Source organism: Carassius auratus, chromosome 2, assembly GCF_003368295.1.
Source record: "Carassius auratus strain Wakin chromosome 2, ASM336829v1, whole genome shotgun sequence".
NCBI lineage: Eukaryota > Metazoa > Chordata > Actinopteri > Cypriniformes > Cyprinidae > Carassius > Carassius auratus.
The window spans coordinates 25,267,165-25,280,570 of record NC_039244.1 but is presented as its reverse complement, the minus strand read 5'-3'; the positions used below and the strand labels follow the sequence as shown (position 1 = coordinate 25,280,570).

The window sequence follows — 13,406 nt, the reverse complement described above, 5'->3', positions numbered from 1 at the left end:
AGACAAAGGACATGCTCTGGAGAAAAGTTCTCATCTTCTGTAGTTCCTGCTCAGCTTTTATACTGCTTCTCCTTCGGTTGGTAAGTAGATGCAGCTGGAAAAGGCAATCAGCTACCTGCCCGAGTGGAAAGAGTGGGAGGAGCCAGAGAAGGAGGAGACACGGAGCAAGAGAAATACAACAAAAGAACCATGCAACAATACAGACAACACAATTGAATACGTCACTGGACGTAACACTTTATTTTCTATATCTTACATCCTCTCTGTTCTTAATATCTATATTTCTGTCCATCTCTTCAAACTTTATCTGTCTCACATCTATTGCTCTTTCTTTTCTCCCTGTCTGTCTTTGTCTACCTGTCTTACCCATCTTTGTCTGTCTGTCTGTCTGTCTGTCTGTCTGTATCTGACTGCATTGCAATGGCCACCAAGCATAAACTTGATTCAAAGGATCCCCACTACAAAGAGGGGAGGGAGACGCATGGCTCTGGAGCTGAAACATGAACACATTTTAGCTGAGGCCAAGGTTAGAGTTTTTGTACACCTCAATCATTTTATACTTGAACATAACAAATTAAAGTAAAACATGATGAGGAATGTGTAAGAATGATGAGTGCAGAAGATTTAATACAGGTATATTGCATGATGCATCCTACCATGCTCTGTTAATAAGGGAATATAATAATAATAATAGTATATGCAGTTCCATCCCCCTGAGTTACAGATACTTGGAGAATCTATTCCAAGGCTCATTTAAGCTGTTCAACACCTTACTAACACACTATGTTGTGTTTTCATTTCACTAGTTACCTGCCTTTTGGTTACAGTCCTTTTAAAAACATCAGTCTTACAAGAAATATTCACTCCAATCAGTGGTGGACAGTAACGGAGTAGCTTTACTTCGTTACTGTACTTAAGTACATTTTTCAAGTATCTGTACTTTACTTGAGTAATTTTATTTTGAGTAACTTTTACTTTTACTTCACTACATTCCGAAGCATAAAATCGTACTTTTTACTTCACTACATTTCATAAAACATATCGTTACTCCCTATAATATATCACGTGCTCCGAGACGCAGAAGCGGTGTCTGATTCATCATGAATGAACTGAGTCTTTTCAAAATAAACCTTTAAATCGGATCGCGAATCGCACCAAACGATTCGTTTAGGAATTAGAATGATCCGATTGCAGCTGTTCTGGAGTCGACCACTCACTGATTCAAATGAACCGTTTAGTGCGAGTCTCCAGAAGTAAGAACCGGGAGATCTTGTGAGCGCGCGTGCGTCTGATGTTGCTAAAAGTAAGTTATTAATGTCGAAATATTGGATTAATTATTGTAACTGAAAATCATATTTAGTTCAAAATTTTCAGTTGTTTGGGAACTAAATCCGTTGTAAAGAGTGATCTATTTAAGCCCACTGAAATGCTCGAGTGCAGACACATCAATTTTAGGTAAAAAAAAAAAACTTTAAATAACACAGATTAAATACAGTAACTCATGCACGTTCAAATTCCCCGCTGCCATAATGTTAAAAGTTTTATTAAAATGTCCTATGTGACGTCTGTTTTTATATTGTTTATCAACAGTAACGTTATACATATGTATATTGTTTGAATTAACTAGACGAGTAGAAAGACATGAATGTTTATTCATAACCGTACTGAAAATAAGTAAATATTGTTAGCTGATGCTAACTGTCTAGCTAACAAGCTTGTTGGTGCTAAGTTGAGGTAATTTTTATAAATAATGTCCAAATATTTTTATTCAACCACCTATATATATATATATATATATATATAGAGAGAGAGAGAGAGAGAGAGAGAGAGAGAGAGAGAGAGAGAGAGAGAGATTACATCTGGGTAGAAAAGAAAGGATGTGATGTTCAGAACATGGTAACTACAGTAATTATTTAAGTGGGAAGAGATTCACCCTGTTTGGCCAGGGTAGTTTTTAAACCATAGACAAGGTTTGAGAAGGAAAAAATCATAATGAAAATATAATTATATTTTCCTTAATGTTCTTCCTAACTTCAGGCCTTATTATCATGTCATATATAAAGTTACAGTACAGACCAAAAGTTTGGACACACTTTCTCATTCAAAGAGTTTTCTTTATTTTTATGACTAAGAAAATTGTAGATTCACACTGAAGTCATCAAAACTATGAATTAACACATGTGGAATTATATATGGAATTATATTAATAACAAAAAAGCTTGAAACAACTGAAAATGTCATATTCTAGGTTCTTCAAAGTAGCCACCTTTTCCTTTGATTACTGCTTTGCACACTCTTGGCATTCTCTTGATGAGCTTCAAGAGGTAGTCTCCTGAAATGTTCTTCCAACAGTCTTGAAGGAGTTCCCCGAGAGATGCTTAGCACTTGTTGGCCCTTTTGCCTTCTGTCTGCGGTCCAGCTCACCCCTAAACCATCTGGATTGGGTTCAGGTCCGGTGTCTGTGGAGGCCAGGTCATCATCACTCTCCTTCTTGGTCAAATAGCCCTTGATGCCTTCAGTGTGACTCTACAATCTTCATAGTCATGAAAATAAAGAAAACTCTTTCAATGAGGAGGTGTGTCCAAACTTTTGGTCTGTACTGTAACTTTGATGTTCTGTAAAACAAACTTTAAATTACTTTGTTCTTATTGGTGAAAAACAGATGGTCAACTCTGTTTTCTCTCAGGTACATCACAGTGTAAGCTTCACAGTGAACATTACTCTCATCAGCGTAGTCCATATCAACAACAAAAATATATCTTGACTCCATATAGTGGTTATTTTGGAAAAAATCCCAGGTATTTTGAGCAGTAGGATTATAAAAAAAAATATGTGCTAATATAACATTAAATTAAGTAGCCTATATAAAATTGCAAACATCTATCTTTCAGTACTTTTTTACTTAAGTACATAAAAAATTGAGTACTTTTGTACTTTCACTTGAGTAAGATTGAAAAAGGAGTACTTTTACTTTTACTGGAGTAATATTTTACTATACGTATCTGTACTTTTACTCAAGTACTTGATTTGTGTACTTTGCCACCACTGACTCCAATACACAGAGAGCAGCTGATGAGAGAAAACGTGTACGAGACCCTCCACACACCTCTAAAAGGGACTCTGTAGGACGTGGTAAGCCGAGGGGAAGGCGAGGAGGGCGACGCCATGCCTCTGCTACAGGTTATATTTGAATTATTTGACATTTGTAGGAATTTACTATGACCAACTCAAATTAGAACAATGTAATTGTTTATTGAGAGTTAAAAAATTCAAATATCTAAAAAGACATTAAAAAGTAGATAAACCTTTCAGTGACACTATTGTAGAAGACACTGCCAAGTACTTAACAAACATATGTCTGATTTCATAAATTGTTTAGTATATAGGTTGAAAAGAAAAACAAGAACGGAGTGTGATAGCCTAACTTGTTCTTATTCTTCTATGTCTTGTTTTACAGCCACATATCCCACGTTTGAGTGCTCCCTTTCATCCAGTGTTGAGGTTCCTTTTACTGCAACCTCAACTAAACTAAATCCTCAAGAGGAATTTGGTAATTCACAGTGATTAATTTATGCAAGTACAGTAAATAAAAAAAAATGTTAATTCTAATACTGATCAGTTGACTTTTAATTGTTTCTTATCTACAGTAAATTATCCCTTACCGCTTTATTTTTGTATTTTCTTTACAGAAAAAAATATGGAGAGGCTCTCTGACATTTTGGCGTCATGTCCTTATGCTGGTCAGCCTCAAAGTAGCTCTGCATCATCATGGTCTTTTCGGCAACAGAAAGCCTCAGAGCACTGGAAAGAAGCAAGACCATACCACCTAAAATGCCTTATTTCAAAAGAGGCTGTTGGTCATCCCCTGTGTGGCCTTTGCAACAAGCCTGCTGTTATTAGGTTGGTTTTCATTAATACCAAACTTTAATTGCCCAGGGTAGGTGACATGTCTTTTGGGATGGGAGAAGACTTAGATACCCAGATGAAAAACACATTAATGAGAAAAGTAAATCTAGGACCTTCTTGCTGTGAAGAGGTTAAATAGACTGTACAGTACTTTATATGAGTTATTCACCTGAAATAATGTATTATATTATAATATTGTTTTCTTTTCTCCCTAGGTGCAGAGAGTGTCTTCCTGAGGAGTGGTTCTGTGGGGACTGTGATGTATTGCATCACAAAAAACAGCCACTCCACAACAGGGAATGCGTGATTCGTGGTTTTTTTGAAGCCATTCCTCCAACCACATGCATCATCAAAGGGGAAGCTGGATTTTGCACCCATGAGCAAGGTAAGTTCTCACGAAAGCTTTAATTTTGCTGTTCAATGTGTGTCTGCAGACAGTTACAGATAATCTAAATTATTGGTTTTCCTTCTTTTTGCCAGCTTGCATTTTGCCAACTGTGAAGATGCCAGACTGCTCCTGTGGAGGCACAAACTTCACTGTGTTACCAGGCAAACCAGTGATTTTAATTACCATCAATGGTAAAAAAAAAAAAAAATATATATATATATATATATATATATATATATATATATATTACAATTTTTATTTGTAGATTTGATGTTTTTCACACTAGTGTGCTGTGGCATTGTGCTTACAATTGCAGAAGTGTCAAAACATATGGAATAGCACATGATATTGTTATTAACTGAAACAAAGACAGATTTTTATTTTATTTTTGTCCTTCACAAAGAAAAAAACATATAACCATCTTTCCAGCATGATGTCCAATCGCCACAGCAGTGTGGAATTTAGTGAATTAGAAAATATGTATATATTATAAAATTATAATATAATGTGGGATTATAGGAACTTGTGCAATATCTCTCAACCATTCACACTGTGCAGAATTAACTAAGTGTTGTAAAATTAAGTATGTGGTAAATGTGTATTATATTTTTAATAAATTTTTTGTTCCAAGGGCGTTTTGACTTGCCAGCAGCAATGGACCCCTGACTTTAAAGACCTCCTAAGAAGTGGATATTGGCCAGCCTCCATCACCAATTCCACACTTTATACCCTGGACCTCTTGAGCTCCCTTCAGGAACTCAAGATCATATCTCCGGGATTTTCCAGACAAGCCTTCGCAAAGCTGCTGGAGCATCGGACTAAGTGTGGAGGAAGAGTAAGTGTAAATGTTATTACCATTTTATAAAAAAAAAAATAAATAAAAAAATCTATAAGACCACATCACAAATAATATTTCATTCTATATATTTTCCAGTCTGGACCTATCAACGGCGATGCACTGCAGCGCAGCTTTTTAGAGCTTCCATATGCATCATTTGAGGAAGACCAGCTCTGCTGTGGTGCTCCTTTCACCTGCCCAGCCTGCACACCAGAAATGTTGGCTGTTTCAGCAGATGGAAATAGAAAGCTATATCGCTTTCGCCGAAACGGAAGGTGATCTTTCTTCCAGTCTTTTTATTGATTTATTTTCTTCCTTCATATATTTCTTGAATGGATTTTTTATTTTTCTTTCTTCCTTAGCTCTGATGATCCTGGCTTTTTTGAGGGGCTCTTTGTGGCTGAAGACAGTGTGGTGTCTAGATTTGTCGACACCATACAGAAAGCAGTGAAAAATGCAAGTTGACAAAATAGTTGTTACAATAATAACCGTAACCCCAACTTCAATTACTTCTGCCTACCAATTCCAAAATCAAATTGAGAGAATAAATGCCATATATTGAATGACATCATTGCTTTTATTTGATTTGTCATGTTTGTTTTGTGTGTCATAGACACAGGGAAGAGGCACATGTGGGGACTCCCAATGGACAGCAGCGAGGGAAGCTTCAAGGAGGGCTTCAAAATTGGACGAAGAGGGGATGGAGGTTGCTGTGTGTCGCCATGGGTTCCTTTTGAAAGCCCTTAATATGTACAGGGGAGAGATATTTGCCTACCCTCTGTACCTTCAAAAGGAGCTCATGCCAGCCAAGGCACAATTCTTCGCAATGGATGTGGCATGCAAATACTGGCCATACCTGGAGAAAGTTGCTAGTGTCCTTCCTGCTTTTCAGGAGCTGACCACTATGAAACCCTTTCTCAGTGTAATGCATGCTCGAGCCCATGCTACTAAGTGTGAGGTGTGTATAATATTTTAGCATCATATGTACATTTGTAATATTAACAAGCACATTAATACCATTTCTTGCATGGATTGTAATGCCCTTTGATGCAGATTGTGTTTTGTGATATTGTCCTATATAAATTTAATTTAATTTAATTTAGTTTCTTTCACCCTTTACTAACAGATTAATTGGAGTGGCAGGAACCAGGAAGGAGCAGGGACAACCGCTGGTGAGGAGGTGGAGCAAGTGAACAGTTACCTTTCACGTTGTGCCCTGACGACCAAATACATGTCAAAAGCAGGTGATCGGAGTTTGCAAAATTCCTGTATACTTTTTTTTTAGATTGATCATCATAACCTCATTATTTGCTTTAAACAGCACGGGTGGACATGCTTACATTGCATGCAATGGCGTGGAACGAGAAAAAAAATCTCTCTTTACATCAGGCACTTTCCACAAGATATGTGAAGGTAAGTCTCTTATTAATTGTTTTGTGTGTCCTTTTGTTGTGTTTACTTGGCCTGTTGGTAATCATACAAAGTTGTAATCCTGATTATTGTATAACACTGTTCATCAGACTTGTCAGAGACTCCATGATGAGACTGCAAGGCTAGCTGACCTAAAAACAGAGCTAGATTGCACAGATGAATTGGTATCACAGTGGCTATCTGATGTAAAGGAATGGGCAGCTGGTGGTAAGCATGACCAGATAAAAGAAACAACAAACATCCCATTCTACCATCTACATTTTATGTTTGATATTAAAGAGCAGAAAAAATAGTAGGCGGATCATCATCTAATGTGATGCCACATTTATGTCAGGTTTATTAGAATATTCCAGTTCCTTGCAGGAAATGCACATACTAACTTTAAATAAGTTTGATTAAAAGGTTTAACATAAAATTCAAACAGAGAAGCGGTTCTGTGTTGTTTTAACAGTGAATTTGCTCTCACTATTTCTTCTACAGAGACACCTGGTACATCTCGTGTCAGTCAAGGCACAACACACAAAGAAATTCAGCAATTGAGGGGCTCTACCTTAGTGTGAGGCACCGGAAGCGAACCCTCTACGGTCAGAATGGTATAACTCTACAATACAATAGGCTGATAAATTCAAGCTACTGTATGCATCCTACTCCACCAACATGGAATTAGCAAATAATGTAGTAGCACAGTTCAGCTCAATCATTGAATTCTGTTCTTTAAATGACAAGTCTGTAGGATTTAGTGGTATCGATCATTGAGATTTGACAATTGCAACCAGCTTCCCTCACCTCTTATCTTTCCAAGCTACAGTAGCCGACAAGAAAATGTGTGAGGTACTAAACCCAGTGTTTGTTTGTCCGTTGTGGGCTACTGTAGGAACATGGAGGTGCAACATTGGGGCCTCCATGGAAGGGGAATGTATTTAGATTAAAAAAAAAAAACTGCCCATTCTAAAGTAATTAATGCACAATTATTATTTTCAGGCAATCATGAAAAGTGTGTGTGTGTGTTATTCCTTCAAATAGATTCCCCCCAAAATTGTACACACTGGACCTTTGTTTCCCATGTCAGTCTACATTATAATTTTCACATACTTCAACAACTTTTTTTTTTTTAAGTTTTTGGTGCTATAATATCTTTCTTGCTTAAGAGTGCTGTCAAAAACCTCTGCCTCTGTACTTCATGTCTTTCTAGACAGCAGCAAGTTTCGCCATCGCCTTCGAAGGAAGCTGGCAGAAGACAAAAAACTCCTTCTTCAGGAGATACAGAAATACAATGATCTTGTACTAGAATCGGCAACAACCATTGATGTAGCTGTGGTGGAGCATTCCCTAACTGGAGAGAATACTGTGTCTCAAATTTGGCCGTGGGAGGTTCATGGCAGTGGTTTGTCTGTTTTTAGATGCTTCACAGGAATTTATTTTCAGTTCTGCTTTATAGAGTATACTGAACTAAGGCATGCATGTTACATATTGAGTGTTGTAATATTACAGTTTTTTTCAATCGCTAACAAGCGCTTAACCATACTTCAGATACTTTTTCTAAACTCTTAACACAGACTCACACCTACAAAACACAATTGGCCAAATGGATAATTTTCTTCTCAAAAACACATTTTGTTAAATATATACTAAATCTTCATTTCAAAATAGAACACATCTTTATCTGCACACACCAACTTTACCAAAACACTGGAAATCTGACTCAAAATTAAATTATTCTGTCAAAGAATAACACTTGTTTTCACCTCACAAGGTACATACAGTCAATCAAAGTACACCAGGTTTCAAAATACTGGCTATTGTTGACATTACTAAAACTGCATAGACTTTTATGTTTCAGTTTTACAGGTATTTGCATGCAAAACATGCAATTCACTGTTTTACACTAAATTTCTTGGTTTGGAACTGTATGTCCAAATGTACAGTAATGTTCACATTCAAAAGCATTCCAGTAAAAAGCTATTTTTCCCTTTACTGTTTACTGCAGGAGGCAGTACAGTAGAAACACGGTATGATAGAACAGAACAGGTTCGACAGTATTGCTTACAGTGAACAAAATATCAATGAAACACATAAGAGCATTCTGAACATAAAACAACAACAGCAAAAAGCCCAGATAAAGGGGGGGGGTTAAAATAAAAACAATCTCTCACTGCTCCTGCTCCTCTCACTGCTCCTGCTCCCCCTCACTGCATCTCTCACTGCTCCTGCTCCTCTCACTGCTCCTCTCACTGCTCCTGCTCCTCTCACTGCTCCTCTCACTGCTCCTGCTCCTCTCACTGCTCCTGCTCCTCTCACTGCTCCTCTCACTGCTCCTCTCACTGCTCCTGCTCCTCTCACTGCTCCTCTCACTGCTCCTGCTCCTCTCACTGCATCTCTCACTGCTCCTGCTCCTCTCACTGCATCTCTCACTGCTCCTGCTCCCCTCACTGCATCTCTCACTGCTCCTGCTCCTCTCACTGCTCCTGCTCCTCTCACTGCTCATCTCACTGCTCCTGCTCCTCTCACCGCTCCTCTCACTGCTCCTGCTCCTCTCACTGCTCCTCTCACTTCTCCTGCTCCTCTCACTGCTCCTGCTCCTGCTCCTCTCACTGCTCCTCTCACTTCTCCTGCTCATCTCACTGCTCCTGCTCCTCTCACTGCTCCTCTCACTGCTCCTGCTCCCCTCACTGCATCTCTCACTGCTCCTCTCACTGCTCCTCTCACTGCTCCTGCTCCTCTCACTGCTCATCTCACTGCTCCTGCTCCTCTCACTGCTCCTGCTCCTCTCACCGCTCCTCTCACTGCTCCTGCTCCTCTCACTGCTCCTCTCACTTCTCCTGCTCCTCTCACTGCTCCTGCTCCTCTCACCGCTCCTCTCACTGCTCCTGCTCCTCTCACTGCTCCTCTCACTTCTCCTGCTCATCTCACTGCTCCTGCTCCTCTCACTGCTCCTCTCACTGCTCCTGCTCCTCTCACTGCTCCTGCTCTTCTCACTGCATCTCTCACTGATCCTGCTCCTCTCACTTCTCCTGCTCTTCTCACTGCATCTCTCACTGCTCCTGTTCCTCTCACTGCTCCTCTCACTGCTCCTGCTCCTCTCACTTCTCCTGCTCCTCTCACTTCTCCTGCTCCTCTCACTGCATCTCTCACTGCTCCTGCTCCTCTCACTGCTCCTCTCACTGCTCCTGTTCCTCTCACTTCTCCTGCTCCTCTCACTGCTCCTCTCACTGCTCCTTCTCCTCTCACTTCTCCTGCTCCTCTCACTGCTCCTCTCACTGCTCCTGCTCCTCTCACCGCACCTCTCACTGCTCCTGCTCCTCTCACTGCTCCTCTCACTGCTCCTGCTCCTCTCACTTCTCCTGCTCCTCTCACTGCTCCTCTCACTGCTCCTGCTCCTCTCACCGCACCTCTCACTGCTCCTGCTCCTCTCACTGCTCCTCTCACTTCTCCTGCTCCTCTCACTGCTCCTGCTCCTCTCACCGCTCCTCTCACTGCTCCTGCTCCTCTCACTGCTCCTCTCACTGCTCCTGCTCCTCTCACTGCTCCTGCTCTTCTCACTGCATCTCTCACTGATCCTGCTCCTCTCACTTCTCCTGCTCTTCTCACTGCATCTCTCACTGCTCCTGCTCCTCTCACTGCTCCTCTCACTGCATCTCTCGCTGCTCCTGCTCCTCTCACTGCTCCTCTCACTGCTCCTCTCACTGCTCCTCTCACTGCTCCTGCTCCTCTCACTTTTCCTGCTCTTCTCACTGCATCTCTCACTGCTCCTGCTCCTCTCACAGCTCCTGCTCTTCTCCCTGGGCCCCTTGCTCTTACTCTTCCTCGTCCATACATTACAGTGTTTCTCTTTTTCTGTTTCTGTTTCCAAAAACATCACTCTTCAAAGTCCTCCTTTTATTGTATAAGTTTATTGTCTAAAAAATAAGCCCTGCCATTGAGTCTAAGCCAGATTGGAATCAGCTGTGGTTGGCCCAATTTACACAACATAAATCAGCTAAGATATATTGTTTTTGAACTGATATCATTGCAGAAGCAGAGGTTTTTATACTCTATCTAAGGTTTGGAACATTGTTTTTGCTATTGTGGGATGTTGTGTGTTAACATTTGTAAATACTACAAAAACAATCCATAATTTTGTTGGGAGGTATAGCTTGTCTGTTCAGAATATGTAAGCATTGTGGAAATGTGTTCAATGACTCCATATTGTGTGAAAACGACATGAAATGTGTGAATGGTACGGCCACAATAGACAGATGCTGTGCTAATTGTGTTTAGAGTTTTGAAAATGTGACAACTGCTTGGACAAATGCTTGTTAGCGACTGAAAAAAACTGTAATTTAGTTTATTGGTGTATTTTCAGTTTTCTTATGTATCAATTTGATAAAAAAGTAAATGTTTGTAGTGATTATGCAAGATTGTCTCATGTATACATATAACTGTTATTGATTCTTAGCAAACATTTCAATCAAGAAACGAGTGCACGACCACGTGATGTTAACAAGGCGACTGCATGAGGAAACAAGAGTTTTGGTTTTGGAGATGGCACAACACTGCACATGGTTGCAGAGCTTGGCAATGGTTCTCAAGAACAAGTTGGCTGAAGAGGGGAAGTTTAATTAAAACCCTGTCCATCTAACACACAAAAAAGAAACACATCAGTCACAGAACTTGATGGAGTAGAACGGTTATTGCTCTCTTTGCCGAGGTCCTTTAACACGTACATAAAATGGGGATTAAAGTTGTTACTGTAGCTATGTTAACAAGTCAGTACGGCTATAAAGATTCACTTTTGCTTGAAAGCTGTGCAGATTTGTTGTAGTATTTCTGTTACTTGAAAGCATAAATGAACAAAATAATTTGAACATTGAAATTTGTGTCCTGATGTGTTACACGTGGTTAGAATAACATCAAGATTAATCTTATTATTATCATCTCCTCCAGTCAACATAGAAAACCTTGCTGGTGAGCAAGTAACAAAATGTGTTATTTCAGCACAACTGTAGTGAAGAAGAAAACTGTTAACTTAAAACAGCTATCAGATATCATATATATATATGCTGCTTTGGGCCTCCCTCCATAAAGTCACCTCAGTGAGCCATGTTGCCTTAAGTTGTTTTATACAGAAGCTAGCCTGGTCCCATGTCAGCGATATACGTAAAAATGCCAATCATCCTGCTATGTAGATTTGAATAGGTGATATCTTTTTACTCCATTTAAGTTCTTTGGCCTTATGAAACAATCTTAATATAGTTTGTCTTTAATGTAATTTCGTTTGTATTTTGAGACGTAGACCAGGGAAATGAGGGATTTTGCTGTCTCTTAAGAAGAAGACTGTCAGAGGTGTCAGAAAGGTTCCAAATGGTCCTCCAACAGTACAAGACTGCCTTAGGTCCTGAGGCCTCTGTCCTTCTACATGTTGAAGAGGAAGATCAAAGTGACCTCAGTAGTCCAGACACCAGTGAGGATGAAGAGGAAAACACAATTTAGGTCATTTATTTATTATTATGTATGTTTGTTTGTTTGTTTTTGGAATAACCCCCTGTTGCTGTTATTCTTAATAATGTATTTTTACACACCTTACTTATTCTAAAACAGTTGAAATTCACCCTCTTATCCTAATTCTTTATTTCCCCAGATGGAAGCTGCACGAAGGACTATGTGGAAGGAAATGGACTTGCCCTATATCTGTGTATTTTTAGAATGCTGATTAATTAACCACATCAAAATCTTGTTGAAAATTCAAACTGTGTCTTTAGATTTTCCAAGCAATTTAGTAAGCACATTGCAGAGTTCATTGAAAATGCACAAACATCTCATTATAGGGGCACCAATCTTAGCCAAAAATGTCAACTTTGCATGTATGATATTACCAGATGTAATTACTGTGCTCATGATATTTGGGTAGTGTACACTCTTCTAAAAGAGAGACTCCCCTTGATTGTGGTGACCCTGTAACCTTTCCTTTTGCACCAACGTTAGGCCAAACTTTTGACCTGCACACAACAAATGTTATGAACCGATTTCTGTAATTTTCTGAGCAATGAATCACGTCATGTTGACCTTATGACATTCCCTGTAGCACAATCATTAGACCAGAATGTAAAATTGAATATTGTCTAATTGGGCAGATTGCCATGAAATCTTGTAAGCACATGATGACTTTGGTGACCTCATGACAATTCCTCTATCATCACATTTAGGCCTTAATGTAAAAACTCATTCTTTTCTCAATATTCACTTATTCTGTGGTGCCATGTCAGTCTATGACATTTTGTTTTTCCCCAGAGGAGGCTGCCTATGGATCACTACTTGATTGAGTGTATTATATAACTGTTGTGTTACTTTATATTACTGCAAAGATGCATTGTAGTATGTAACAGAAAAATACAGTTTTTTATTTTACGATTGTAGTTTATATTGTATATTATTACAGTTGACAGATGACTTAATTCTTTTTTCTGCTGGAGCTTTTCAAGTGAACTTAACCTCACAGTCCAATGTTTTTAAATACAGCCTTATGGCTTGTTTGACAAATATGTATTTGGTGTATTTTCACTGGTATTGTTATGAAAGACAAGAAATAAAGTATTTCCAAAGATTACTATTTAATTTTTTTACTTTTTCATACTTTGTTATTGAAAAACAATATTTTATAATTTTATAGTTGATGAAGACTATCTCTGTTTAACATCAAAATGCATTCTTAATTAATTACTTTAATGTATATCTTTTTACTTATTTTCAAACAATCAACCTTGCTTGTAATTAAACAAGATCTATCATAATAAGTAATGTGTATCTAAGGTGTATATGTTACAGTTTTTCGCAATTGCTGAAATACTATAACTATGGATTTGAACT

The 13,406-nt window shown here is 38.9% G+C and overlaps 1 protein-coding gene across 1 annotated transcript; it reads left to right on the top strand.

The window, feature by feature from the left end:
- The first annotated feature begins 3,067 nt into the window (after positions 1-3,067).
- LOC113038265 (uncharacterized) lies at positions 3,068-8,034 on the top strand. The gene is made up of 14 exons (XM_026195567.1): positions 3,068-3,180; positions 3,458-3,550; positions 3,690-3,900; positions 4,122-4,291; positions 4,387-4,485; positions 4,947-5,129; positions 5,229-5,407; positions 5,495-5,588; positions 5,746-6,090; positions 6,259-6,376; positions 6,454-6,545; positions 6,653-6,770; positions 7,044-7,156; positions 7,756-8,034. The coding sequence occupies exons 5-13, from the start codon at positions 4,483-4,485 to the stop codon at positions 7,121-7,123; spliced, it is 1,212 nt and encodes a 403-aa protein (XP_026051352.1). The 5' UTR covers positions 3,068-3,180; positions 3,458-3,550; positions 3,690-3,900; positions 4,122-4,291; positions 4,387-4,482; the 3' UTR covers positions 7,124-7,156; positions 7,756-8,034.
- The last annotated feature ends 5,372 nt before the right edge of the window (positions 8,035-13,406 follow it).